The sequence below is a fragment of the Suillus clintonianus genome, assembly GCF_016758775.1.
Source record: "Suillus clintonianus strain FC179 chromosome Unknown DEU56scaffold_141, whole genome shotgun sequence".
In the NCBI taxonomy this organism is placed as follows: domain Eukaryota; kingdom Fungi; phylum Basidiomycota; class Agaricomycetes; order Boletales; family Suillaceae; genus Suillus; species Suillus clintonianus.
The window spans coordinates 175-22911 of record NW_024539365.1 but is presented as its reverse complement, the minus strand read 5'-3'; the positions used below and the strand labels follow the sequence as shown (position 1 = coordinate 22911).

Below are 22737 nucleotides of genomic sequence, written 5' to 3'. Positions count from 1 at the left end.
CGGAGCCCTGCACATGCTATCACAATAATCAAAGCCCACCTCAGAAATGCAATGGATGAGGAAGTGGCTTTGTTTTCCAGTGGTGGGGTATGGCTGCACTTGCCTAGCGTAGAACACCTGAGCAGGGTGGATGTGGGGTTGGGGTTGTGAGAGGCGCAGTTGACGCAGTCCGCGAGCACAGGAACACAGGAATGGTATAGATACAAACAACAAACAAACAAACAAGTGTGTAGTCAGCAGGAACCTTGCCAAGTTGTATCGTAATAATAGGCACCGGCGCTACTAGGTGACGCAACTGATAGAAGTACTAGAGGCTGCTCGTACTACTAGGCTGTATTGTAGACCTTCGTGTAGTAATTGTGACTAGTACATTACCCAATGATCAATACTACTGCTCGTAAGTATCCAACCCGGAGTCATGATGCGACATCAGCCAATCTGACAATGGTGAGGGCCTTCACATCCAACCATCGCTTCGCCAAATCCTCATCCTTCTCGATGACATCAGTGATGTGTTTCTTCGACATGTCGTACATGAATTTGAAAGCTTGGGCCGTAAACTCCATCTCTTGTAATTTTCCGGAAGAATACTGCTTGAAAACGCAGTAGATTGCAGCCACAGCCGTGCAATAGAGATTGTCGAGGTTGTTGACGTAGTGCTGGTATTTGAGTTTCCTCACTACACCGATAACCACGTCTAAAATCGCGTCGTGTTCGAACGCCATCCATTGGTTAGTCTTTTCATCCCTCTTGAAAATAAATTTCAGAGGCCACGTTACGTCGTTGACGAGGTCGTTGATCTTGGTTTGTTTCCATTTTGATTCCGACGTATCTGACCAAAGTGAGGGACGTAGATCGTAGCCTCGATCAACGACGTTGAGCGCTATCTCCTTAGAAACCGCCATTATGAGTTTGAATGGCGCGGAGAGAGTCATGTACAACGATCCTGTATTTTCCGCCGCCCAACGTTGACTAAAATCTGTTGACCTGCATCAATTCTTTCTCCAACTTCGGGATATGATTTACCTTGAACTGTTTTTTTCACCGAATCAGCCGAGTCGGATCGTATACCGTGAGCCTTTGTTAAGTGATCCTTTACTGCATCTGCTAACGTGGCCTGAATCACCCCCTCCCTCGCTGAGGGTTTTATCATGGCGCAATTGTTGACCGCGTCCCTGATAATGAGCTTCTGTGCAGCCAGAACAAAGTCGTCGTGAGTTGGGTGATTCGCTTGGTATTTCAAGGGGGGAAGTTCGATATGTGGTTGCGTAGACCCAGTGGGGATCGGGTCGGAGGCCATCGTAGCAGGCACTGACTGTTTCATCATGAGCGTGTATGTTCGTTTGTGAAGGATCACTTACTAGGGGGGCCATTTTCTGCCGCTGACCCGAACATGGGATAAATTGCCACGAGAATGAACTCTTGCGTTTTAGAGGCCTGGGGGCAGGCGTCCGCGCGAGGGGCTGCACATCATCTGGTGCTGCTGGCGGTAATGTAGAAACACCGTCCAGGGATATGAGTGGTGGAGGAAAACTGCGCCGATAATCGGCAATGGCTGGCGGCAATGCCAAATCACTCGGACGGATAGTACCCTGAGACGGGACCATGATAGGTAGAGGCAGACTACCGTCATAATCGTTAAGTAGGTGCGTCTGCGCCGCAGCATTCGCGAGAATTGCTTGAGGCGTGTACATTGAATGTAAAGGACTCGGATCAGAGGACGTGGGATGTGGGATGTGGGATGTGCCCATGGATGATTGAGAAAGGTGAATATCATCGCCGGTCGGCGCCGTTGAATGTGAAAAATAAGATGGTGCGGCTGATGGTAGAGACGCCTGAGGCGCGGGAATACTTTGGGGATAGCCTAGAGACCGATTGAGTTGCATTAGGGCGCGATGATACTGTGCGTCGGAAAGGGTGGACTGGGCGGCTGGCCCGCTGAGATCAGAGCTGGATAATGGGTGATGACCGCCCTGAGCTTGTTCAGGAATCTCGGGGAGTGAGTAGTACGTGTCCTCAGGTTGACTCGGAAGGTCACCGTAGTCGTGATCAGTTCTGCGCATCATGTCCTCCGAGTCCGATCTCCCATAACCAGTGTTGTGATACATCGCGACAAACGCTCGGTGGTAAAAGGTCACGGTGGGCCTCAAGATTAATGTTGATTGAGGGCAGACGAGAATAAATTTCTGCGATAGGAAACGACATGAAACTGCAAACTAAAATACAACAAATGAAAAGCAGCGAGACACGAGGACTATTCAAATCGGCGAGTGGGCCCAATTGTACGTCACTGGAAATACGTCGGCGAAGTGAGTAATAGTGACTTAATCGTACATAAAAAACTTACGACTACAACACAGCATCAGCTCGGACGGCTTCCGATTTGTTGTCACAATCATCCTTCTCTCCGTTGGGAAATGATTGTTTTAAAATAGCAATCTCAGCATCAGCATGATCGAGAGCTTTCCTGCTGCCCTCTCGAGCTGCAGTAAGATATGGGACTCCATCATGATCTTGATGGATAGCGGCTGCACGTGGTGTTTCCCCGCGGTGAATAAGCACATGTAATAGCCACCGCAATTCTTGATCCGCTCTCCCAAGCTCCGTTTCCGATTCATGGTGTAATGACTCGTTGAAGACGTTCAGCCTTCTTGACGTCTCAAGCAACCACCCTCTGTACAAGAATTCCAAGCGCAAGGTCTCACGAACCGCTTCCTTGTAGTGAATAGCGCAGTGGAAGGAGTGCGTGCTCATGCTCTCTATATGTCTCAATAACGCCTCCTGGTCCTACAGATGTGATGATCATCTATGTGGAAACTATATATATTCAATATAAGGGCGTACCTCGGTGCTCATACCTTCTGAGTACTGGTTACATGAATTTCTGCGCAAGATTTGCTCAGCACGATCATGATGTTTGTCTCCTAACATCGGCCGCCGGTGGTGATAAGGATGAAAGTGTTTGGTGTGTCTCTTTGACTCCGAGTCGGAGGTGTGATGTGATTCTTGGTGAGGAAAGGTATCAGCGGCACGGTGTTTACCACCGGACCGCTTAGAATTAGGTGTCACAGGGAAGTCATCATCCTCTGAGATGATACCCCCAGGCTCTGCCACAGTTGCAATATTTGAGTTTATCCACAAAATACCATGATCTACGAATCGTTAATACCTGATATTCCAATTGATGGGGGAGAGCTTGGAGGCGAGTTGAAAGGAGAAGAGAGCTTTGAATTGTCATCATGGGTAGCCTGAGGAGTCACAGGCGCATAAGGATAGGGGCAACGAACTTGACTCAGAGTTGGCTCCTCATCGCAGGAAGTGCTAGTAGAGGCTAAGTTCATTTTTTCCATGGTGGGGATGTGTTTTTGAGAGACTGCGGGCTACGTGAGCGTTACTGGGTAAATGTTTAATAGGCCAATCGGAGTTTGAAAGAGCCCTTCCTCGCTGATCTCCGAGTCCGGGCCAACAAACTATGCCTCAACTCAAGTCAGTACTGGGTAGAGCTCAGTTCTCAGACATAGTCAACTGCAGCACTCGGAGTGATCACACTTGTGCCACATCATGATATATGAGTCTCTGTAAGTCACAGGTACTAGTAGTACTGCTTTATTACGAAAAACCCAGAGCGCTGCCAGTACTTAATCGTAAATTAATACGTATCTATACATCCATAAAATTGCTGTTCCATTCGTGGTATGTCCGGAGTTTCAAAAGGCTCGAGCCATTTTTGGTATGTCCAACTTGGGTGTAATGCGGTTACCGGTCTGAGTGCCTCACATGCAACGAGGCTAAGTACCGTCTTCTTCATATTCTGTCATGCATACCGAACTTGGTATGGTGCCATGCTATGGACACTATCGTGTGCCGCATACCTTGCTCTATGGCCGCAGGATTTTGTCAGGGTCGCCACATTGATAACACCGTGACAGCTAGTATAAGAGCTTGTCGCCTGGCCTTTTTCGAACGGTGTGTGTCAACACTGCCTCTAGCAGCTATCATAGGCTAATATGTCTTATCATCGTGATGCTGATCATCCACTGGCAAATGCCATCTCTACTCCGAGTCTGAGTCAGCCCTCTTTCGAGTCAGGTTCGCTCCCTCAGACTGCCAGTCTTTCCCGCACTTCCGAGTCTTACCATCATGATTATGATGACGCGACATCGGTTCCAAAATTGAAGGCGCAGTCTAGGCGTTCGGCAAGTCTGAAAGTGACTCGGGTTCAGGATGCAGAAGTTGTAAGTACTCGCCGCGAGAAGCTTCTGCAGTCATGATTACTTACACTTTGGCCTGACAAGAATCCACTACGAGTATCGCCGAGTCCCAGTCCTGCACTAGCGGTGAAGCGTGTCATGATCCGTAGGGAGAAGACGGGTACCGACTGGCAGTCAGTCTTCGATGTTGTCAAGTACGGCGAAGAAAAACGAGCAGTCGTGGTTATCAAGGAAATGGGACAAGAACAGGTGATTTGATGTGGTTGTCATCATGATGGAGGTGATAGAAACTTGAAGGGTGACCCAGATCATACTATGTCTTTCTGGTTTTCACGGCGTTTTTTTAATCCATAGTATCGTTCAAAGATGAGATCTGAGATGGAAACCGCGAGAACAAATTTCACACAAGTGCCCTGGGCACTATTTTCAATTTTTTGGGGGGGCTTCTCCCGTCCCATCAATTGAGCCTTGTGTTTGTCAATCGTCCTTGAGACACTTCACGGTCCGAGAAATTGCCGAGAAACTTGTATAAGGTCCAACCGTCTGTGACTTGGACAAATGACGACACGTAAAACGGTCACGTGCTCGCACTTTTCTGCGTGGTAAGTCTCCACTGGACTCAAGACGTCGATTTTAAAAGAAGAAACTAGCGAGCATTGTATTTTAGCTGTCAGGCTATCCATCCATGCAGAAATAATATTTTTATGTGGATGTGTTGTAGAGGTATAGCGTTTTCCCGGAAATGCGCAGCCTCTACTAATAGGCTAGGTGACTTTATACTCCGCTAATACCACCGTGACGCACTTATAGCTAGTAAGGTCTGAGCGCTAATAACTTGTCACAGTTGTCCTATGTTGCTCTGGCTAGAGTGCTACCATGCCGCGCTTTTCTAAAACTGTTTGGGCCTGCGTTTTTTTTTTCTTTCTGGTAATGGTGTCTTGTGAGGCACCAGGTTGCTATTGGGAAAGGAAGACGGACAATCGAGGGCTCAGCAGGCATCGCGCAGCTTGTCTTTTCTACAAGAGATCCAGCACACTTGCAAGTGAGAAGAGACAAGATCGCGCGAAAGAGGCGGCTCGTTTGAATTTACTCCCAAACCCTGCGGCGAGCGCGTCCGAGTCATTGGTGGGTGACCTTTCGATGCTTCAAATTTCTGCTAATGTAGTATTATCATTCTCAGAGAATCCCAGTAGTCCGGCATGTAAGGGACCGTCCGAATTTTAAACCCATTGCCCCTTGCAAGCTCCTCAGGCCGGTGTCCATGGCACGTGGATTATACCGTGCTTCCGAGGCCAATTTTTCCGCAGACTCTCAGGACCCCCATGAGTCAGGGAAGCATATTGATGTTGAGATGAGGGACGATTTTGGGCACGAGTCGGACTACGGTTTAGGTTTGTGTTTCTCTGGCTAGCATCCGTCTCTTTGCTCAAACGTAGCTCAAATTATTCTAGAGGAAAATGCACCTCGGACGAGACGAATCCCGAGAGCTTTCGCCGACATCGAGCATTCCGACTACGATCTTAATCCTTCTGACAACGCCGACAGCTCAACGGCCCAAAGTTTGGCCTCCCAACCAGCCCAATTCAGAATTCAGCGCGTTCTTCTAACGCTAAGGGATACACTCCAGACCGCCTTCAACGCATTTGGACTCTGCCGACTATACCCTCGACGCCCTTCCTTTGAGCCCGACAAATATCTTTCATCTACGCTGCTTGCAAAAACTTCTCCCATGGCTACCCAGACAACAGACTCCCCGCCGATTGTCTTAGCGCCGCCTTTCCCTTTTGCTAATATGACAATATATCGGCTCATGACATGGATGAACTCTGGTAGCAGTCGAGTATCCGAAACCAAGGTCTCCCAGTTGGTCAAGAATGTTATTCTCGCAGAGGATTTCGACCGCAATCACCTTGAGGACTTTTCGCTGAGGCGAAGCTTGCAAGAATTAGATAAAGAGGAGAACGGGAAAAGAGTTTCTTTTCCAGATGACTGGATACAGACCAGTGTTACTATTGACGTTCCAACCAGGTCACGGGAGGATGGACCTCTACCATATACGATCCCCGGGTTCCATTATCGCCCTCTTGTCGACGTGATACGCGCCGCTTTTGCGGATGTTCAAGCAAGGGTGTTCCATCTCATGCCTTTCCAACGATTATGGAAGGATCCTCTGGGGGGGCATCAGGAGCGGATCTACGACGAACTCTACACATCGGACGCCTGGTTGGAAGCCCAGGACAGCCTTCAGAAGCTCCCAAAGGAGCCTGGCTGTTCGTTGGAGCGCGTTGTCGCTGGTTTGATGTTTTTTTCTGACGCCACCCATCTGGCAAACTTCGGGACAGCAAAGGCTTGGCCTCTCTATTTGTATTTCGGAAATTTGACTAAATACGCACGGTCGTCGCCGCAATCGGGAGCATGCCACCTCGTAGGATTTTTGCCGTCGGTAAGTTCTGTTGAAGCAGCATGTTTCTCTACTGATATTGACAAATTTAGCTTCCTGACAGTATTAAGGACGTTCTGAGCGGCCTGTCTCGCATGTCAAAAACTGGTATGGCGTCTCTTCTCACCTATTGCCGCAGGGAGTTATTTCATTCCTGCTGGGACATTTTATTCGATGACGATTTCCTCGAGGCATACCACCACGGCGTCATTTTGAAATGTGCCGATGGTGTGTTACGGAGGGTCTTTCCCCGAATTTTCACATACTCAGCCGACTATCCAGAAAAGTATGTGTTTTAACAGTGTCTTCGAGAATGCTGAATCGCCCATCAATTTATATAGGGTTTTAATCGCCACTATAAAGGACATGGGCTCATGCCCGTGCCCTCGCTGTCTCACGCCGAAAGCTTTGTTCGGCTCTCTGGGGCTGGTGAGAGACATGAAAAGCCGCGTAGACAAGCTTCGAACATACGTCATGTCCAAGGTTACTGAGGCTCGCGATTTTATCGCATCGGGACATACGGTAGACGGCGCAAAGGTGGAAAATACTCTCGGAGAGGGCTCGTGGGTTCCTATTTTGGTGAGTGCAATGTCTTCTAGGGCTTTTCGATCAACTTACACTGTGCTGGAAGAATCGTTTCGCGCACAAACTTGGAAAGTTTGGCCTCGACCCATTCCGCATGCTTGTCGTGGACCTCATGCACGAGTGCGAACTGGGCACGTGGAAATCACTATTTACTCATCTAATCAGGCTTCTTTATGCCCTTCCCCAAGGTAGCCAGGTCGTCGCGGTCCTCGATAGCAGGTAGGAGACATTTGTATGGGGTGCTGCGACCTGCTGACTCAGATGGGCTGGCGAGATTTCGAGAGATCCCAACTTTCGGTAACGGTGTAATTCGCAAATTTTCTAACAACACCTCCGAGATGAAAAAATTAGCAGCGCGTGACTTTGAAGATATCCTACAGGTTTTTTGAGTCGTTTAACCTTTGCATTTGGTTCACTGACATCTCTCCGTCATTAGTGTGCTATCCCGGTGTTCGAGGGGCTATTCCCCAAAGACCACGATGCAATTGTGCAATCTCTGCTCTATCAGTTCGCACAATGGCATGCGCTCGCAAAGCTCAGGATGCATTCAGGATCCACAATCGCCTTTCTCGAGGCAACTTTCAAGAAGCTTTCTCGTACGTTACGGAAGTTTCGAAACTACACCTGTGCTACTTTCACCGCTGTTGAACTACCCAAAGAGAAAGCTGCTCGCCATCGAAGGGTTGCCCAACGTTCTGAAAACGGTAACACTTCTCAAGAGTCCAGCGGTGCAAGGGTCAAGAAGTTCAATTTGCTGACATATAAATTCCATGCGATGGGAGATTACGCGAGAACTATCAGGCTCTTCGGGACCACAGATTCCTTTACTACTCAAATAGTGCGCATGTCCTGCCTTCCTGCTATGTACCTGATGTTAAGTTTGGGTAGGGGGAACTTGCCCACAGAGCCCTCAAGGCATTCTACCCGCTCACCAACAAATTAGACACACCAGCGCAATTAGCTAAACATGAACGTAGACGGCGTGTACTCCGGCGTGCAGCAGAAGCAGGGGGAAGTGTACCCTCCACTAACAGCCGATCGCAAGCCGACGCCCCCCCTTCAGTATCCTCCGAAACGCACCACCATATCTCAACTTCTCAGAGCAATCCAGTCGACCTATTCGCTTTTCTCCGAGAAAATAACGGCGATCCGGCTGTCAAGGTTAAAGCAAAACTTATGAACTTGCGTTATACTTTACTGACAGAGGCTGTCAGAATTTTATACCGAAGCTGAAGGATCACGTTCTTTATAGGCTTCGGGGGTTAGACATCAGTTACTGCGACCACACCTTTACGGACAACGAACGAAATTCGGTGATCATTCCCAACAACACCATCTACTCAGTTCAGACCATGCAAGTACGCTACACTACTTACGACTTAAGGCACGAATACGACAGCATCAACCCTAGAACTCACGGCGACGTTATGGTGCTCTCAGGCGAGTCAACGCCTAGCCACCCATACTGGTATGCCAGGGTGTTGCGTATTTTTCACATGGATGTATGGATCGTTGGTAACGATGGGAGCGAACCTTTAAAGCAGCGCCTTGAGGTTCTCTGGGTCCGATGGCTGGCATTACTTCAAGGCCATAGATCTGGTATGAGGCATGCTCGTCTTCCAAAGGTTGCCTTCGTGGAGGAGTCCGACCCGGATGCATTTGGATTTCTCAATCCAGGGCAAGTAATTCGAGGAGCTCATCTGCTCCCTGCGTTTGCCTCTCGACGTGGTGTAAGCTCACTTCGGCAAGGAAAATCGTTGGCGCGCCCTGGGGGGGAGCTAGACGACTGGGAGGGGCACTATGTAGGAATGTAAGTGCATATATTCCATTTTCATAGCAAAACATCTCTAACTTCGAGCCAGATTTGTCGATCGAGACATGTTCATGCGGTACACCCATTTAGGCGTTGGACATCCTACAGCTTTGCGCAGAATAGCCAGGGACTGCTTTGGCTCTCATTCAGCGGCACAAGCTCACACCACGGACATTGTGAATCGCGAGGACGATGCAGACGGTGAAGAAGGCAGTGACGACGAGTGTTCTGAAAGATGCGCCGATCATGGCAATGGCAATCACGACGGCGAGGGGTTTGAAGGATTTGACGAGGAAGGGGAGGATGGCGGCTGAATCCAGGACATCCAGCGACGCCATGGTGGGCGTCGCATTATATAGTGTTCACGCGAATATCACCGTTTAAGCTCAACAGAATGAATTTAGACGATACGGCTTTTGCTGGTCGACCCGCCCGCTCGTGTTTGGTAGGCTGAATTCAGGACATCCAGCGACGCCATGGTGGGTGTTGCATTATATGGTGTTCACGCGAGTAACACCGTTCAGGCTCAATAGAATGAATTTAGAACGTGCGGCTGTTGCTGGTCGACCCGCCCGCTTGTGTTTGGTAGGCTGAATCCAGTACAGCAGGCTGCCGGTTTGAAAAACTTGTTGCAAATAAATAATATGTCACACAACGATAACATTATCGCTTCGTCGAGGACCGACACCACCGTGGTCTTAAATGTCTGCTTAGGAATCTCTCCTGTAGTGCGCAAAGACACATGATGGTGCTGATGCGTGGCACATCATACAATGAGCTGGTTGAGTGGTAAGTGAGGTACTGGGACAATTCATAGCCCACTACCGTCAAGTGCCGAGCTGGGGGGCTACACTGAAAGACATAGTACCTGTGCAAAGCGAAGTACAGCTCTCGGTCATTCGATTTGTGAAGCGGGTGGCATCGAATTCTCAAGCAGAACACGAGTTAATTGTCGTTCATGTGGAGAACACATTGTTATTCTCTGGAAGGTACTTGTTGTCAGTGCAGTGTTACTTGTACAATAGTTCCATGATTTAGGAACACCGAACATTTCAAACAGATAGCGCTCAAATTCATGTCCCTCGCAACAAGCTCGAGTAAGGAATACATCCGGCAGCTGCGCAAAGGTAACGCTTTTTCACACACATTCCCAATTGGTATATAGCAGATATAAATTAGATATCTAAAGAGGGTGGCGTCAAAATTTCCAGGAGACTATGAGTTAATTGTTGCCTGCATCATGAACGTATTGTCACACTCTGGAAGGTGCTTGCATTCAATGTTACATGGACATTTGTCCCATGATTTACGAACATTCAAGCATTTCAGTCAGATGGCGTCAGAATTCAGAGCAGGGCATGAATTTATTGCCGCTCACTCGGTGAACGCATTGTCATTTTTTGGAAGGTGCTCGCTTTCCTGCTTAGCCTTCAAGTTATAGATATTACTTCCAACATGGTAGGTATGGCCCGCCCAGCTGAACTATGTTATTGTCAGGGAATTAATGTATCGTCGTTAGTCGGTCAGCACATTGTCATTCTTTGGACGGTGCTCGCTTTCACACTTGGCCTTCAAATTATAGATATTACTTCCAACATGGTAGTTATGGCCCGCCCAGCTGAACTATGTTATTGGCAGGGAATTAATGTATCGTCGTTAGTTGGTAAGCACATTGTCATTCTTTGGACGGTGCTCGCTTTCACGCTTATTTTCGAAATCGTAGCCTGTAACTACAACATAGCGATTAAAATCCACCTTGCTTGTTCATCAGCGTTTGCTCCACCTGCTCTTGAAGTTTAAGTTTGAGCGATGTGCGGGTCTTCTCCCGATCACGAACTGGTGTAGGAGCTTTAGAAACTCACCGTGCCTTTATAAAGTCAAACATCATAATGTCATGATCGATAGCAGAATTATGTTGATGCTCTTGATTATGGACTATATATCACTATATATGACATTCTAATTTGTCCACCAGTTCTCTGATGGTAGCCTTCCTCGCCCCTTTTGCAGTTGAAGTGCATAACTTCTCAATGCCAGGCGCAACTGCGAAATACCATCTTGCGAGCCAGCTGGCTTGGTTCTTTTCGCGTTTCTCGAAGAAAGGGCAGGACGAATCTGAAACAGTTAGTCTGGATCCTGAAGAAACCACCTACGGTACGATAATTTCAATCTCATGTGCTAGCTGAATCACATGTTCGAACCTTCAAGTTCTGTTTCTCGGTATCAATGATTGCGGAACGACAGATGCTGACGATCTAGAGCCCATCGTCGATGTCATTTTCGACACTGTACATCAGCTATACATAAGAGCAAGAGCACGAAATTTTGTCATCATCAACGTACCCCCTATTGATCGATCGCCAGGTGGTGAGTAGTCCATACACACCACTTTGAATTAGAACTGAGTGTCGAGCAGGTTTGTCATTTTCAGCAGAGCTCGAGGACCGCATTGAAACATGGAACGATTTGCTTCAGAAGGAGACGGCCGACTTCGCATCTGGAGGCACACAAGCGACTCAAAGTGTATTTCTGTTCTCTTCGAACGCAGTACTCACGGATGTCCTGGATAGCCCAGTGAAGTATAAGTTCTCAGAGAAGGACGTCATGCAGGCTGGTGGTTCTATCTGGGAAGACGAACTGCATATTACATCGAGCGTGCAGAAAGTGATTGCGGAGCAGTTTATCCACGCGATGGAGTCTAATTTGTGAATGGGATTTGGTGTTCTCTCAAAATCCCCTGAATCGTCACAGGCTTGATGGATCAGTGAATCGTTGCCCATTGTCTCGTTGACCAACAACGTAGAGTTCAGCACGAACCAAGATTCTAGTATACGTGGCGTCATCGGATTCATTAAAGTGTCTGTGACGGAGGCATCATGAACACGCCAGATGAAGCTATGTACTTGTGTGGAATTGGTTGGACGATAAAAACAACTGATTAACTTAGTAACTTGGAGGATTAATGAGTCGTGTACTACAACCCGAAATAGAAAACCAACCATTCACAGCCCCTCAAAAACACTCTCATCGACAGCCCTCTGCTGTACCCCATAAACCTTCCCAGTACCCGGCGCAGGCACTGCGTCCGCCGCCTCTTCAACACGCTCCCGCACATGTCCCTACGCGCCCTAATTCTTAGGCTCCTCCTGCACCCACAACACGTTGGCCTCGGCATAAGGTGCAAGCGCTTCACTGAGCGCAGCAAACGGGAACGGCGCAAGCTCTTCGATGCACACGAGAGTGACGCGTGGTTCAACGTTGCGCGCGGCGCGCTCTTTGGCAAGGTCGTAGTAGATCTTGCCGCTGAATAGCACGACGTGCTGGCCTGCTTTGGGGTCCGTGAGTGTTGCTGTGTCATGGAAAACGGGCTGGAACGCTGTTCCTGGGGCCATATCAGTCAGCTTCGACGATGCAGCCTGCGTTTTTGGTGTTGGTAATGCAAGAAGGGCATTGGGACGGCACGTACAGCAAGTCGAAGACGTCCCTTTGGAGCAGAGGCGACTCATGAGCGGTTTCCTGTAGTTCCGCTTGATCCGGCGGCGTAAAGAATGGATTTATTGCGCAGGTGTGGCCGGGAACACTACGTGCATGTTTACGTTGGACAACTTAGTATCTCCCATCGCCCCCATCATGAACCCCATGTCATCGAGCGGCTTCTTAGGATCCAGAGTCAGATGGAAAGCCCAAAGAGTAAGGAGCGAGTTGATGAACACCGATCTATAGCAGTCGAGATGAACTCGGAAGATCATGCCATGGAATGATACCTTTTCTTCACCTGTTCGCAAGTTGTTGCCCAGGGCATATGCCGAAATAAAGGTCAGTGAAAGAAAGAACATTCAGAAGAATAGTTGTTTACAGACGACCAAATCCGAGGACAAAGAATTTGAGGTCATCCCTGATGCAACCTTGATCATTGTAATCCACTGAGGCTTGAACGAGTGAGGCTCGGGAGAGACGTCTGAGTCCCGAGAGATGGGCCTGATGCCGTGGCCTGTGACGTTTAGTCCCTCGTATTACTTCTCTTGCAGGACGATACTTGGCAACGATCGCCGGATACCGCAGTCCCAGAAGCAATACAATTGTTTCCCTAATGCCATGTCATCGTTTGCATAAGAAGTACTTGCCCAAAATCACCTCCTCAGTCGTTCAGTGAGCCAACCCTGGCAGCCGCGTGAACGTTTTGAACTTCAGGAACAAAACCGATAATGAGGGTATCTACCAGCGCGGTCTTCATCTCATGGTCTCAAATATGAAAGCGTGAAGACGAGGAATGGATTCATTGTCAGGGTCGACTAAGCGATTCGAGGACGGTACTGAATAGTGAAGACATGCTTAAAATTAAAAAACTTGCGGCGTGAATATAACAGGAACAAGGTACCAAATTGTCCGTTTATGTAATTCGGCGACCTACCTAATCCGACTGTATGGTTGACAACATTGTGGACCATAAGGCTTACCGACCAGACGAGCGCCTCCTTGACCTACCCATCCAACGAGCTTGCCATAACGTTAAAACTGCGATTGGAACTTCACTGGAACATCCATTCAATTCTTGCGCCTTGCAATCACCACCACTCTACAGCTTGTTATCCTCAAGCATTCTGTCGACCATTGGCAAAGGATCCAATCTACAGTTTAGACTCGTATACGTTTGATGATTAACCTTGGCTAATGAGTCACTCGAACCAATGTCAGTATCTTCATGAACTCTTATCCTTGTTCTCATCCTGACCTTATGCGTCATCAGCCGACAGAGCTTGGGAGAGGCTTTCCCAGGTCGCTGTACATAGCGCTGTATACGACTCCCGTGAACGCCTGCCCTATCCGAAATGTCTGAAAGATACACGAACGAACCTTCTCAAGCACATCTATGGATTTTTAGACAGCCCCGAGAAGAGCCAACTCGTTTGGCTGCATGGCACGGCGGGTGTAGGAAAATCTGCTGTCGCGTTCACTGTAGCTGAAAGGATGAGAGATCTGAAAACATCAGAGGAGACGACTGTTGAAAAACGGCTTGCAGGAACATTCTTTTTCTCGCGCACGAACACGAACCGCCGCACGACTGAATATTTCTTCGCGACCCTCGCCTATCAGCTTGCCAGGAATTTCTCCTGCCTCCGGACTGACATATGCAAAGCTATCATTGAAAATCCCGCCGTTTTAGAGCCCGACAGTTCCCTTCGCGACCAGATGGAGGCATTGTTTCTCCGACCTCTCCGGCAGCTTTGTAAAAAACGGGAGAATTGTCTACCTCTGTCGTTCGTCATTGACGCCCTTGATGAATGCACCTCTGAAGCGGAGCTCACTGAACTCATCTCCCTGCTAGGCAAAGCTCTTCATAAATCTGATCTGCCCAAACTTCACATTCTGCTCACTAGTCGAAGCACATGTTCGTGAAGCAATGGAGGATGAAGAGGTGCATCCGCTGGTGTGCGAGATACCAGTGAAAACCTCTGGGGATGGGGTGCCTGACATCATCTCCTTAGACGGCACAGACGTCGATAACGATATCTATGTTTTCTTGAATCATTCCTTCACAAACCTGCGACGTCATCGTCCCGATTTCCCGCAGCCAACGAGGGACCAACTAGTGCAGTTAGCAACCCGAGCGGGCAGACGTTTCATCGTGGCGTCTACGATGATGAAGTTCATCGACGATGGATACAATGATCCCCGAGGTCGGCTTCAGATCATGCTTGACCTGACGAGCCACCTGCTACCCGGCACGGAGGCATACAAATTATACGACCGCATTCTCTCAAGCACATTTCAGCCATGGACCGCGGTGGAAGTCGTCGATAAGTTGAAAGTTGGACGTGAGGAGTACTAAGTTGACTCCGGTTTGAAACACGATATGCTGTATCCGTAAAATTACGGGTAGTCTGTCGTGGTAAGGGACCTGCAGCAGACAGGTAAAGGATGAGGACTACATGAGCGACAAACAAAAAAAAATACATACTTGAGTATGACTCAACCGTTCACTGGCAGAAGGAGAAAGGGCAGAGACTCTGATGGACTCGTCCGCATAAGGCAACTTCAGATTTCGGGAATTTTTGATCATTTCAAAGGTTGTGTACGACAGCGAGCTCAACTACAGTATAAGTTTGCGTGGCATTTTCAGAGTTTTGGCGTGGTTATGTGTACAAAAGCAATGTCATTGGAATGTGGGCCACTCAGGCTGCGTACTAGTAGATCCTTTAGAAAGAAAACTCGTCGAGTTCATCCCCATGCTCTTCCCCAATTTCATCCCTGTCACACTCATCCTGTTCTTCGTCACTCGGGCTGGACTCGTATTCACACTGACCCTAATCGGGCATACATGCACTTGTCCATTGTTGCCACCCTTGCAGACCCTCTTCCTGCGTCACAAATATCGAAACTTCTTGGCCCTGGTCAGGGCCACGATGTCGAGACCACTCTGGTGCAGCTACGGTCCATCATGGAAATCCCTACCGACAGCGGTCTCCCCGTAAATATCTATCACTCGTCCGTTCGGGATTATGTTTCCAACCCTTCGAATTGCAGCCTTCCTGACCTCCAATACGTTGCGCCCCACTCCCTCCTCGCTTATTCCTCGTTATGCTTAATGACGGACGAGATCCCAGCAAGCACGATCCTCTTGGACGGGCTCGTAGAATTGAAGAAGCATAGTGAAGTTATACCATCTATGGACCCCCAGGAATTAAAGGACTCGTTGGCATTCATCGTTCAGCCGCTGGAGCCGCTGCAAGTTCTCTTAGGTCTGCTATGGGTTCGGGGACATCACGCTCCAGTGTTCCGGGGCTGGATAGAGACCTCGGACGGGCATGAATGGCTAGATTCATGTTACGGGAATGACTGGCTGTTGGACGAGGCCGAAAAAGACTATGGCCTGGGCGCGAACGAGAAATCCTGGCTGGGGACAGAGGGTGGACATGGTTGGCTGGGGACCGAGAATGGGAAGCGTTGGCTCCGGGAGGGGACAGATTGGCTGCGGACCAAGGCCGGAGAAAATTGGTTGCAGACCCAGGGTGGGAAAATCTGGCTGCAGACTGAGGATGCGAAAGTGTGGGTTCAGAATGATGTTCATGACAAGATACGTTGGGTGGATACCGAGGCAGGCAAAAACTGGTTGCACACCCAGGCCGGCCAAAGCTGGCTGCAGACTACAGACACGCTAGACTGGTTGTGCTATGACGTGGGGCTAGCAATACAGGCCGGGCGAGACTGGGTGCTGACCCAAGTCGGGCAACGCTGGCTGCAGACTCAAACCGGGAAACAGTGGCTGCTGACCAAGTGCGAAGGAGGAGATTGACTGCAGACACAGAGCGGGGGAGATTGGCTGCAGACACAGAGTGGGGGAGACTGGATGCTGTTCAAATATAGTGAATTCAACTGGATTCCGATCGTGGATGACAGCGAGGAGGAAGGAAAGTGGCTCCAGACCCCAGGCGGGCGAACCTGGCTCCAGACCCAAAGCATCCAAGACTGGCTGCAGACATATCGCGGGCGACAATGGTTGAAGGCGCAGCACCAATCAGATTGGCTGCTGCCCGAGGGCGGGAAAGACTGGCTACGGGCCGTGGGCGGGAAAGATTGGCTGCAGAGGAGGGGCGGGCAAGACTGGCTGTTCACCAAGGGCGGGAAAGACTGGCTGTCGACTGAGGGCGGGAAAGACTGGCTGCAGTCAATGGACGCCTGTTGCTGGGTGAGTACTTCTGGCAAGTTTCACTGGGGCTGCGGACCCAGGCCGGGCGAGACTGGCTGCAGACCCAGGTTGGGAGAGACTGGCTGCAGACCCAGGCCGGGAGAGACTGGCTGCAGACTCAGGACGGGGAAGACTGGCTGTGGACCCAGGCCGGGAAAGACTGGCTGCAGACCCAAGCCGCGCAAGACTGGCTGCAGACCCAGGCCGCGCAAGACTGGCTGAACTCATCGGCCGCACAATATTGGCTGCAGACCCAGGATGGGCGAGACTGGCTGCAGACCCAGGCCGGGAAAGACTGGCTACAGACCCAGGCCGCACAATTGTGGCTGAATTCATCGGCCGCCCATCGCTGGCTGGATACCCAGGATGGGTGCGACTGGCTGCGGACCCAAGCTGGGCGAGACTGGCTACAGACCCAGGCCGCACAAGACCGGCTGACGTCAACGGCCGCCCATCACTGGTTGGATACCCAGGATGGGTGCGACTGGCTGCAGACCCAAGCTGGGAGAGACTGGCTGCAGACCCGGGCCGCGCAATTCTGGCTGATGTTATGGCGTACCCATCGCTGGCCACCCTTGGCAGCACTTTGAAGATGTTCCCACGTACTGTCAGACCCTATTATTTTGTAGCAAATATATAGTCTGAGAGACCCCCTCCTCCAGGAGGCTTCTCCCTAGTTTTCCAAGGATGTGCGGCCATCCCTCAAGAGCATGTAACCAGAGCCTCGTCACAGAGGGTGAGAACGGCCTCCTGGTATGTTCCCTGGAGAGCCTCAACATAGCAGCCTCTCCAGATGCTCACTGCCCGCCTCCCCGAGTATCAGCGTCTCCATATGTTCCCTGTGATGTTAATGTTGGCGAGTGTGATAGCGGATGTGTTCTGGAGCCTCTCCATCAGTAAATCAGAACGGTCTGTACAGAGCTGTACAGAGCTGTACAGCACGACAGATGGACAGCTTGGTCCCTTCTAGCCAGCTCACCACAGTAACACCCTTCCCTGTCAATCCCTGTACAGACACCCACAGACACCCCAGAGCTTCTTTTCTGTACACAGTTTGCCAGAAAATTTTACTGTATACTACTGTCTAGAGTACTGCTACTGTAGGCTACTGTCTAGAGTACTACTACTGCACACCGCATCTTCGTCGCTGCACGATCCTCGAATCTAAAAATATGGAGAACGACCAAAATAGATGCATTTCACAGATACGCGGAATCGAATACAAATGTAGGTAAGCGGTAGTAGACAGCGTAGACGTGGAAAATTGAGATCATGAACGCAAAACACCCAAACCTAATCCAGAACGACTCGCAGATGATTATGCTTTGTCGTGTCCCTCCTGTCGAGCTTGCAAGACTCCGCCCTGTATGAGTTCAATGAGTGTCAGTGTCCGAGACTTCGTTAAAAAAACTTACCATCCTTCTGCAGCCCAGTGGCGAAGTTGCCGCCTCAATTTGGGTCCGTGGTATGGGTCTCTGTTGACCTCGTCGAGTAGAACAATTATTGAGTTGTAAATAGAGCCATATTCTTTGGCGGAGAATTTCGGGAAGAGTTTGCCATTGCCGTTCTTGGAAAGGCCATCCAGGACGCAATGATACTACAAAAATCAGTTTGAATGAGTAGCATATAATATAGATGAATAAAAAAATACCGCGGTGCAAATCAAAGCCAGGCTATTCAATGGTATCGCCTTCTTGAAAATCTCCGGCCTCCTGTGAGCGACACGATAAGATCCGGTGTATAGGAAGCTGATGGCGGCCTCTCGGAGGGCAGGGTGAGCAGCATTGTTAGTTTTTCCCAGGTCATCCATACCATTGCGAAGAAAGAGCGAGTCCTCCAAAAGCACCGTAGCGGCGTTCTGTACCCATGCGGCACGATCTGGCGCAGCGACTTCGGGTGGGGGGATGAGGTTATACATGCTGGGCGCTATGGCGACTGCTAGTTTTTTCAGGTCGGAACGCCATGTTGACAAGTCTTCGAATAGCTAGGATAACAAAACATCAGTATCTAGACATGCGGCAATCGACGCACATACCAGTTTTGCCATGTCGGGCTTGTGATCGGGCCACAGACCTAGTAGATTTCATGAGTAAAACATCACGAGGAAGAAAAGGACATACCTGCTTCAACCTGCTTACCGCCTTCAAGCCATTCTACGAGAGATGATGTGAGAGCCTCGGTGACGGAAATGGGCAGATCATCAGCCAAGGTCGGGAACGCGTTCTCGATTGCATGCTGGGCACGGCAGTCCCCTTTGGCATCCTCAAGGAAGGTCTTCCAGCGTGGCGGGTACCAGCCAAGTTGAGTGGGCTTGGGTCCTTCAGGTGATTCCTTGGATCTTGAAGATTTGACCGTGGTAGCTGGGATTTTTGATTCGGTGGACTTCGCTTCAATGTCTTTTGTGTCGGAGGATCAGAGGAGATCAAGCAACTCAGGATTAGGAAGACGGGGACGTCCGTTTTTCTTGTGGTGATTGACTAAGACATCATCTGGCTTGGGTTCAGTGGCCGCCGGCTGCAGAAAAAAAGAAATTAGCGGGCTTCAGAAAAATAATTGAAATATACCTGGATTGTGTCATCATCGCTGGGGCCGCTTTCCACTGCCAAAGATCTCTCTGCTGTATGATCTTCTTCGTCGCGGGAATATTGGAACTCGAAGTCCGTCGGAAGAGCAGTGGTGACCTCGGGTCGAGGCGGTGGCACTTCCTTCGAGAAACCTGTCCCTCATTTAGCGCTCATGACGACGGAAAAACCAGCGACTCACCAGGATGCGCGGTATGGTACCCCTGCGATGCTCCCCAACCAACTTCCTCATCAACTTCCTCTTCGTCATCAGTAGTACCGCTATCACTGCCCTCACTGGATGCATCTGATCCATCAGACTGTCCTAAATGTCCATCGCCAACTGAGTGAAGGGCTGGGTCCAAGTTTTGATAGAAAAGAGTGTCAGATGGACGCGCAGCTGATGTGGACCTTGAAGGTACCGGTGGCGCGAAATCTTGCTTTGCAGATATGGTGATGGCAGCAGGAAGGTATTTGATCGCAGTCCTTGAAGGTAGTGGAGGCACAGAAATTTGGTTTGCGGGGGTGATGGGGGCAGGAAGACATGTCGTGGCGACATTTGCCCTGGCTGCGGCCACATACGGGTTGTTGAGCACTTGCAAGTCAGGTTCTGTGCCAGGGGGTACAATGGATTGAGAAAATCCAAACCTTGTGCCAGCTTCGCATTGATGGAAACTGGGTCGGTCATCTGCTGTCTCCAAGCTCGAGGGAGGGATAAGAGCATTCTTTGTCACCTTGGCTTTCTTCCCCCGAGGTTTAGTAGGAGTCGCAGCAGGAGGATCCACCGTATCGGAGGCACTATACGGCGGAGGGGGTTTCTAAATGTATTCAGTATTGCCATCTGTAACTACAGGTAGAATAATATACTTACCTTCGCACGACTTCCACGGCCCTTACGAAGTGGTTCTGGAGCGAGAGGGTTGACTGGAACATTCGAGTCGAGGGAGGTGGAGCCCTTGGGTTGGTTGGTCCGTGCTGGGGCACCCAAGAGGGCACCAATTCTCTCGAGTTGATCAGCCCTACCTCCCGTTCCTGCACCTGAACGTCCAGAACGCCGAGGGAGCAAGGAGCTATCTTCATCTAGAGTCGGCTGCTGCGACATGGAGAGTGACTCGGCCCCAGCCCGTGATTTCTTTGTTGAAATCTCTTGCCCATCAGAGTCCGTAGCTTTGCGCTTTGATCTCTTCTTCTTGGGGCTACTGCGGGTAGGATTTTGACGTTGGGTAGGCATGACTGGGGCCGTGGACGGGAGGAATATACTGTGGAGCAATATAAGTAGCACTGATTGAACCAGATTATCCCGGCTTTTTGTAGTAGTCTGCTGGCGGCGGAATGAGAATGATGATCACAAAAATGATTTCGAAAATATGACTCTACCGTGGCCGCAGCCATTGTGTAAAAGGCTGGGAATTTTACGAGTCGACTGTTATCCGTAGGCCGCATATATAACGTAGTAGAAAACTTGCAAGTCAAATGTCGAGGTAATGATGCTACATTATGTCGTTGAGGAAGGTTGGATATATTTATCATGTCACATGACTCGAACAGAATACATGCATTAATCATCGAAAGTTTACCTAACATTTGCGGTAAAAAATCAAGCTAAAGTACGTTTCGCTAAACACCCCTATCCAGTCTTACTCCTTTTGCCTTGGGTGCCATTTCCATTGTCCATCGGTAATCAGTGACTCCGAGTCGCTTGTTGTTAAGGCGTGTCCGGGGCACTGCAGTCTCGCGTATGGGTGATTGTGACTCCCCTTCTTCGCCACCGCTCCCAGAGCCTTCTGCATTAAGCCCTTTAAGTAACCACTGTGAGACGAGGAGCTCAGGCGATGGCTCATCGATCGGAAGAATCGTGATATGTCTCTCCAACATCCCGATTATGTCGTTGAAAGTTACCCTACTCGGTTCTCTCATCAGATGATACCATTCCAGCGCGACAGGGAGGAGTTTTTTGAAGTATGGATGGACTGCTCGGTAAGTTCCTTGACGTAGTGCTCCGTGTGCCAGAAGAATGTGTTTTGGCATCACAGCACAATTTGAAACTTGTCCGCGGACCATTGGCCCGGTATCCAGTCGGGACCTTGCTTGAGAATACGTTTCATGCCCAAGCGGACCTCTGAATTCGATACGATCCAGATGAAGATGTAAGAACATCGACTCAAGGTCATCGTGGTAGGTATGCTTGATCAGGGGGGCAGGGTTCGGTTTCGAATCAGAGGCCTTTTTGCGTTCATCCGCTCCATCTGGATCACAGAGGTGGAGCTGCAAGAGAAGCGCTCGAGACATTGAATGGTAATGTGCCCTAGACATTCTTCGTTAAAAATTGATATTCTTTAGTAAAATCAAAACACTAACCGTGCCCCCGACAGCATAGTTCCCCTTCTTCAAAATACTCACGGCGAACCCCCAAGTCTATCAGCATCCCATGTGTGGTCTTTCCCGTCGTCCTCGATCATCGCATTGTTCAGGACTACAGTCCGCGGTGGAGAATATTGCGCTCTTCCACCGCATCCTTCTGAACTAAACAATAGGTAAGTAAAATCTGTGTACATATTTATATCGTACTTACTCTTCACGATAGCGGCGTATTGAACTAAGCAACTCTAGCCTCGTGCGAAATTGATGCAAAGGTCTCCGCGCGCAGCTTCAAGACGAGGCGAACGTGAGTTCGAAAAATGTGTTCTTAAGGCTGCGCAAGAACTTTGTACCGGTAGTTTGCAGTTTGGTCGATTTTGTTCCTGGACTCGACGATCCAATGCTCGACGAGCTTAGGAACCCCTCGGACTCCATTCATCTTCCTCATCATGTTGACTTCGTTCATGGCCTCCTTCTCTCCCCCCAGGACCCAGTGTCCTTTATGATGAATCCTCGTTGTCTTTCCTGGCTAGGTAACAAACGGTACCACGACCAACAAGACCCTGGCTGGAGAAGATGATTTCGAGCATATCGTAGTGATGGTCACCGACGCGAATCTTGCCGATAGGTTCTGGAAGGGGTGCGCGGAGAGGGTCTTCGGGTACTTCGATAGGGAACTCCAGTGGGAAGTCGTCGTTATCTTTCTTTTTAGCGGTGCCCTTCGTGTCCATGGTATTAATGTGAGAGGACGTGCCCTCACTCTCCTCACTCTCGCCCTTGCTCACGTTCTCAGCCCTGCCCTCGCCCTCACTCTCGCTTTCGCTCTCACCCTCACCCTCACCTCGCCCTCACCCTCACCCTCACCCTCACCCTCACCCGCTCACCCTACTCACCCTCACCCTCACCCTCACCCTCACCCTCACCCTCACCCACCCTCACCCTCACCCTCACCCTCAACCCTCACCCTCACCCTCACCCTCCCCTCACCCTCACCCTCACCCTCACCTCACCCTCACCCTCACCCTCACCCTCACCCTCACCCTCACCTCACCCTCACCCTCACCCTCACCGCTCACCCTCGA

General features: G+C 49.9%; 11 protein-coding genes across 11 annotated transcripts; 5 read left to right on the top strand and 6 right to left on the bottom strand.

Moving 5' to 3' along the window:
* Positions 1–416: 416 nt before the first annotated feature.
* Positions 417–2108, bottom strand: DEU56DRAFT_918696 (uncharacterized protein; the record flags this gene model as incomplete). The annotated part of the gene is made up of 3 exons (XM_041358152.1): positions 417–979; positions 1027–1315; positions 1362–2108. The coding sequence occupies 3 exons, from the start codon at positions 2106–2108 to the stop codon at positions 417–419; spliced, it is 1599 nt and encodes a 532-aa protein (XP_041202332.1).
* A 241-nt stretch (positions 2109–2349) lies between these two features.
* DEU56DRAFT_761096 (uncharacterized protein) lies at positions 2350–3350 on the bottom strand (the record flags this gene model as incomplete). Its single annotated transcript, XM_041350500.1, has 3 exons — positions 2350–2787; positions 2845–3107; positions 3170–3350. 3 exons carry the CDS (start codon positions 3348–3350, stop codon positions 2350–2352), a joined length of 882 nt encoding a protein of 293 aa, XP_041202331.1.
* Positions 3351–4007: 657 nt separating this feature from the next.
* Positions 4008–4469, top strand: DEU56DRAFT_918694 (uncharacterized protein; the record flags this gene model as incomplete). The annotated part of the gene is made up of 2 exons (XM_041358151.1): positions 4008–4235; positions 4296–4469. 2 exons carry the CDS (start codon positions 4008–4010, stop codon positions 4467–4469), a joined length of 402 nt encoding a protein of 133 aa, XP_041202330.1.
* Positions 4470–11031: 6562 nt separating this feature from the next.
* On the top strand, positions 11032–11758 carry DEU56DRAFT_747478 (uncharacterized protein; the record flags this gene model as incomplete). Its single annotated transcript, XM_041349281.1, has 3 exons — positions 11032–11203; positions 11258–11413; positions 11463–11758. 3 exons carry the CDS (start codon positions 11032–11034, stop codon positions 11756–11758), a joined length of 624 nt encoding a protein of 207 aa, XP_041202329.1.
* Positions 11759–12165: 407 nt separating this feature from the next.
* Positions 12166–12648, bottom strand: DEU56DRAFT_837273 (uncharacterized protein). Its single transcript, XM_041354827.1, has 2 exons — positions 12516–12648; positions 12166–12465 (listed from the first exon to the last, which is right to left on the bottom strand). The coding sequence occupies exon 2, from the start codon at positions 12439–12441 to the stop codon at positions 12178–12180; it is 264 nt and encodes an 87-aa protein (XP_041202328.1). The 5' UTR covers positions 12442–12465; positions 12516–12648; the 3' UTR covers positions 12166–12177.
* On the bottom strand, positions 12457–13373 carry DEU56DRAFT_137058 (uncharacterized protein). The gene is made up of 5 exons (XM_041344723.1): positions 13269–13373; positions 13184–13209; positions 12906–13136; positions 12516–12766; positions 12457–12465 (listed from the first exon to the last, which is right to left on the bottom strand). The coding sequence occupies exons 1-4, from the start codon at positions 13281–13283 to the stop codon at positions 12604–12606; spliced, it is 435 nt and encodes a 144-aa protein (XP_041202327.1). The 5' UTR covers positions 13284–13373; the 3' UTR covers positions 12457–12465; positions 12516–12603.
* A 108-nt stretch (positions 13374–13481) lies between these two features.
* Positions 13482–14593, top strand: DEU56DRAFT_137055 (uncharacterized protein). The gene is made up of 2 exons (XM_041344722.1): positions 13482–13739; positions 13797–14593. The coding sequence occupies exons 1-2, from the start codon at positions 13721–13723 to the stop codon at positions 14444–14446; spliced, it is 669 nt and encodes a 222-aa protein (XP_041202326.1). The 5' UTR covers positions 13482–13720; the 3' UTR covers positions 14447–14593.
* Positions 13989–14948, top strand: DEU56DRAFT_895249 (uncharacterized protein). Its single transcript, XM_041356382.1, has one exon. The coding sequence runs from the start codon at positions 14451–14453 to the stop codon at positions 14877–14879; it is 429 nt and encodes a 142-aa protein (XP_041202325.1). The 5' UTR covers positions 13989–14450; the 3' UTR covers positions 14880–14948.
* Positions 14949–15368: 420 nt separating this feature from the next.
* Positions 15369–15859, top strand: DEU56DRAFT_761091 (uncharacterized protein; the record flags this gene model as incomplete). Its single annotated transcript, XM_041350499.1, has 2 exons — positions 15369–15699; positions 15729–15859. The coding sequence occupies 2 exons, from the start codon at positions 15369–15371 to the stop codon at positions 15857–15859; spliced, it is 462 nt and encodes a 153-aa protein (XP_041202324.1).
* Positions 15860–18029: 2170 nt separating this feature from the next.
* DEU56DRAFT_918688 (uncharacterized protein) lies at positions 18030–20528 on the bottom strand (the record flags this gene model as incomplete). Its single annotated transcript, XM_041358150.1, has 9 exons — positions 18030–18099; positions 18152–18333; positions 18388–18720; positions 18772–18809; positions 18857–19132; positions 19184–19250; positions 19301–19452; positions 19500–20115; positions 20169–20528. 9 exons carry the CDS (start codon positions 20526–20528, stop codon positions 18030–18032), a joined length of 2094 nt encoding a protein of 697 aa, XP_041202323.1.
* A 386-nt stretch (positions 20529–20914) lies between these two features.
* Positions 20915–22386, bottom strand: DEU56DRAFT_761089 (uncharacterized protein; the record flags this gene model as incomplete). The annotated part of the gene is made up of 5 exons (XM_041350498.1): positions 20915–21611; positions 21698–21820; positions 21870–21944; positions 22009–22153; positions 22203–22386. The coding sequence occupies 5 exons, from the start codon at positions 22384–22386 to the stop codon at positions 20915–20917; spliced, it is 1224 nt and encodes a 407-aa protein (XP_041202322.1).
* Positions 22387–22737: the final 351 nt, after the last annotated feature.

Excerpts from the sequence above, each read along its gene's own strand:
- DEU56DRAFT_837273 (XM_041354827.1), bottom strand. The coding sequence starts at position 12,441 with ATGGCCCCAGGAACAGCGTTCCAGCCCGTTTTCCATGACACAGCAACA.
- DEU56DRAFT_137058 (XM_041344723.1), bottom strand. Across the intron at positions 13,137-13,183 it reads CTCACTGAACGACTGAGGAG|GGAAACAATTGTATTGCTTC; the intron begins GTGATTTTGGGC and ends ACATGGCATTAG. Across the intron at positions 12,767-12,905 it reads GTCCTCGGATTTGGTCGTCT|ATCGGTGTTCATCAACTCGC; the intron begins GTAAACAACTAT and ends CGACTGCTATAG.
- DEU56DRAFT_895249 (XM_041356382.1), top strand. The coding sequence starts at position 14,451 with ATGGAGGATGAAGAGGTGCATCCGCTGGTGTGCGAGATACCAGTGAAA.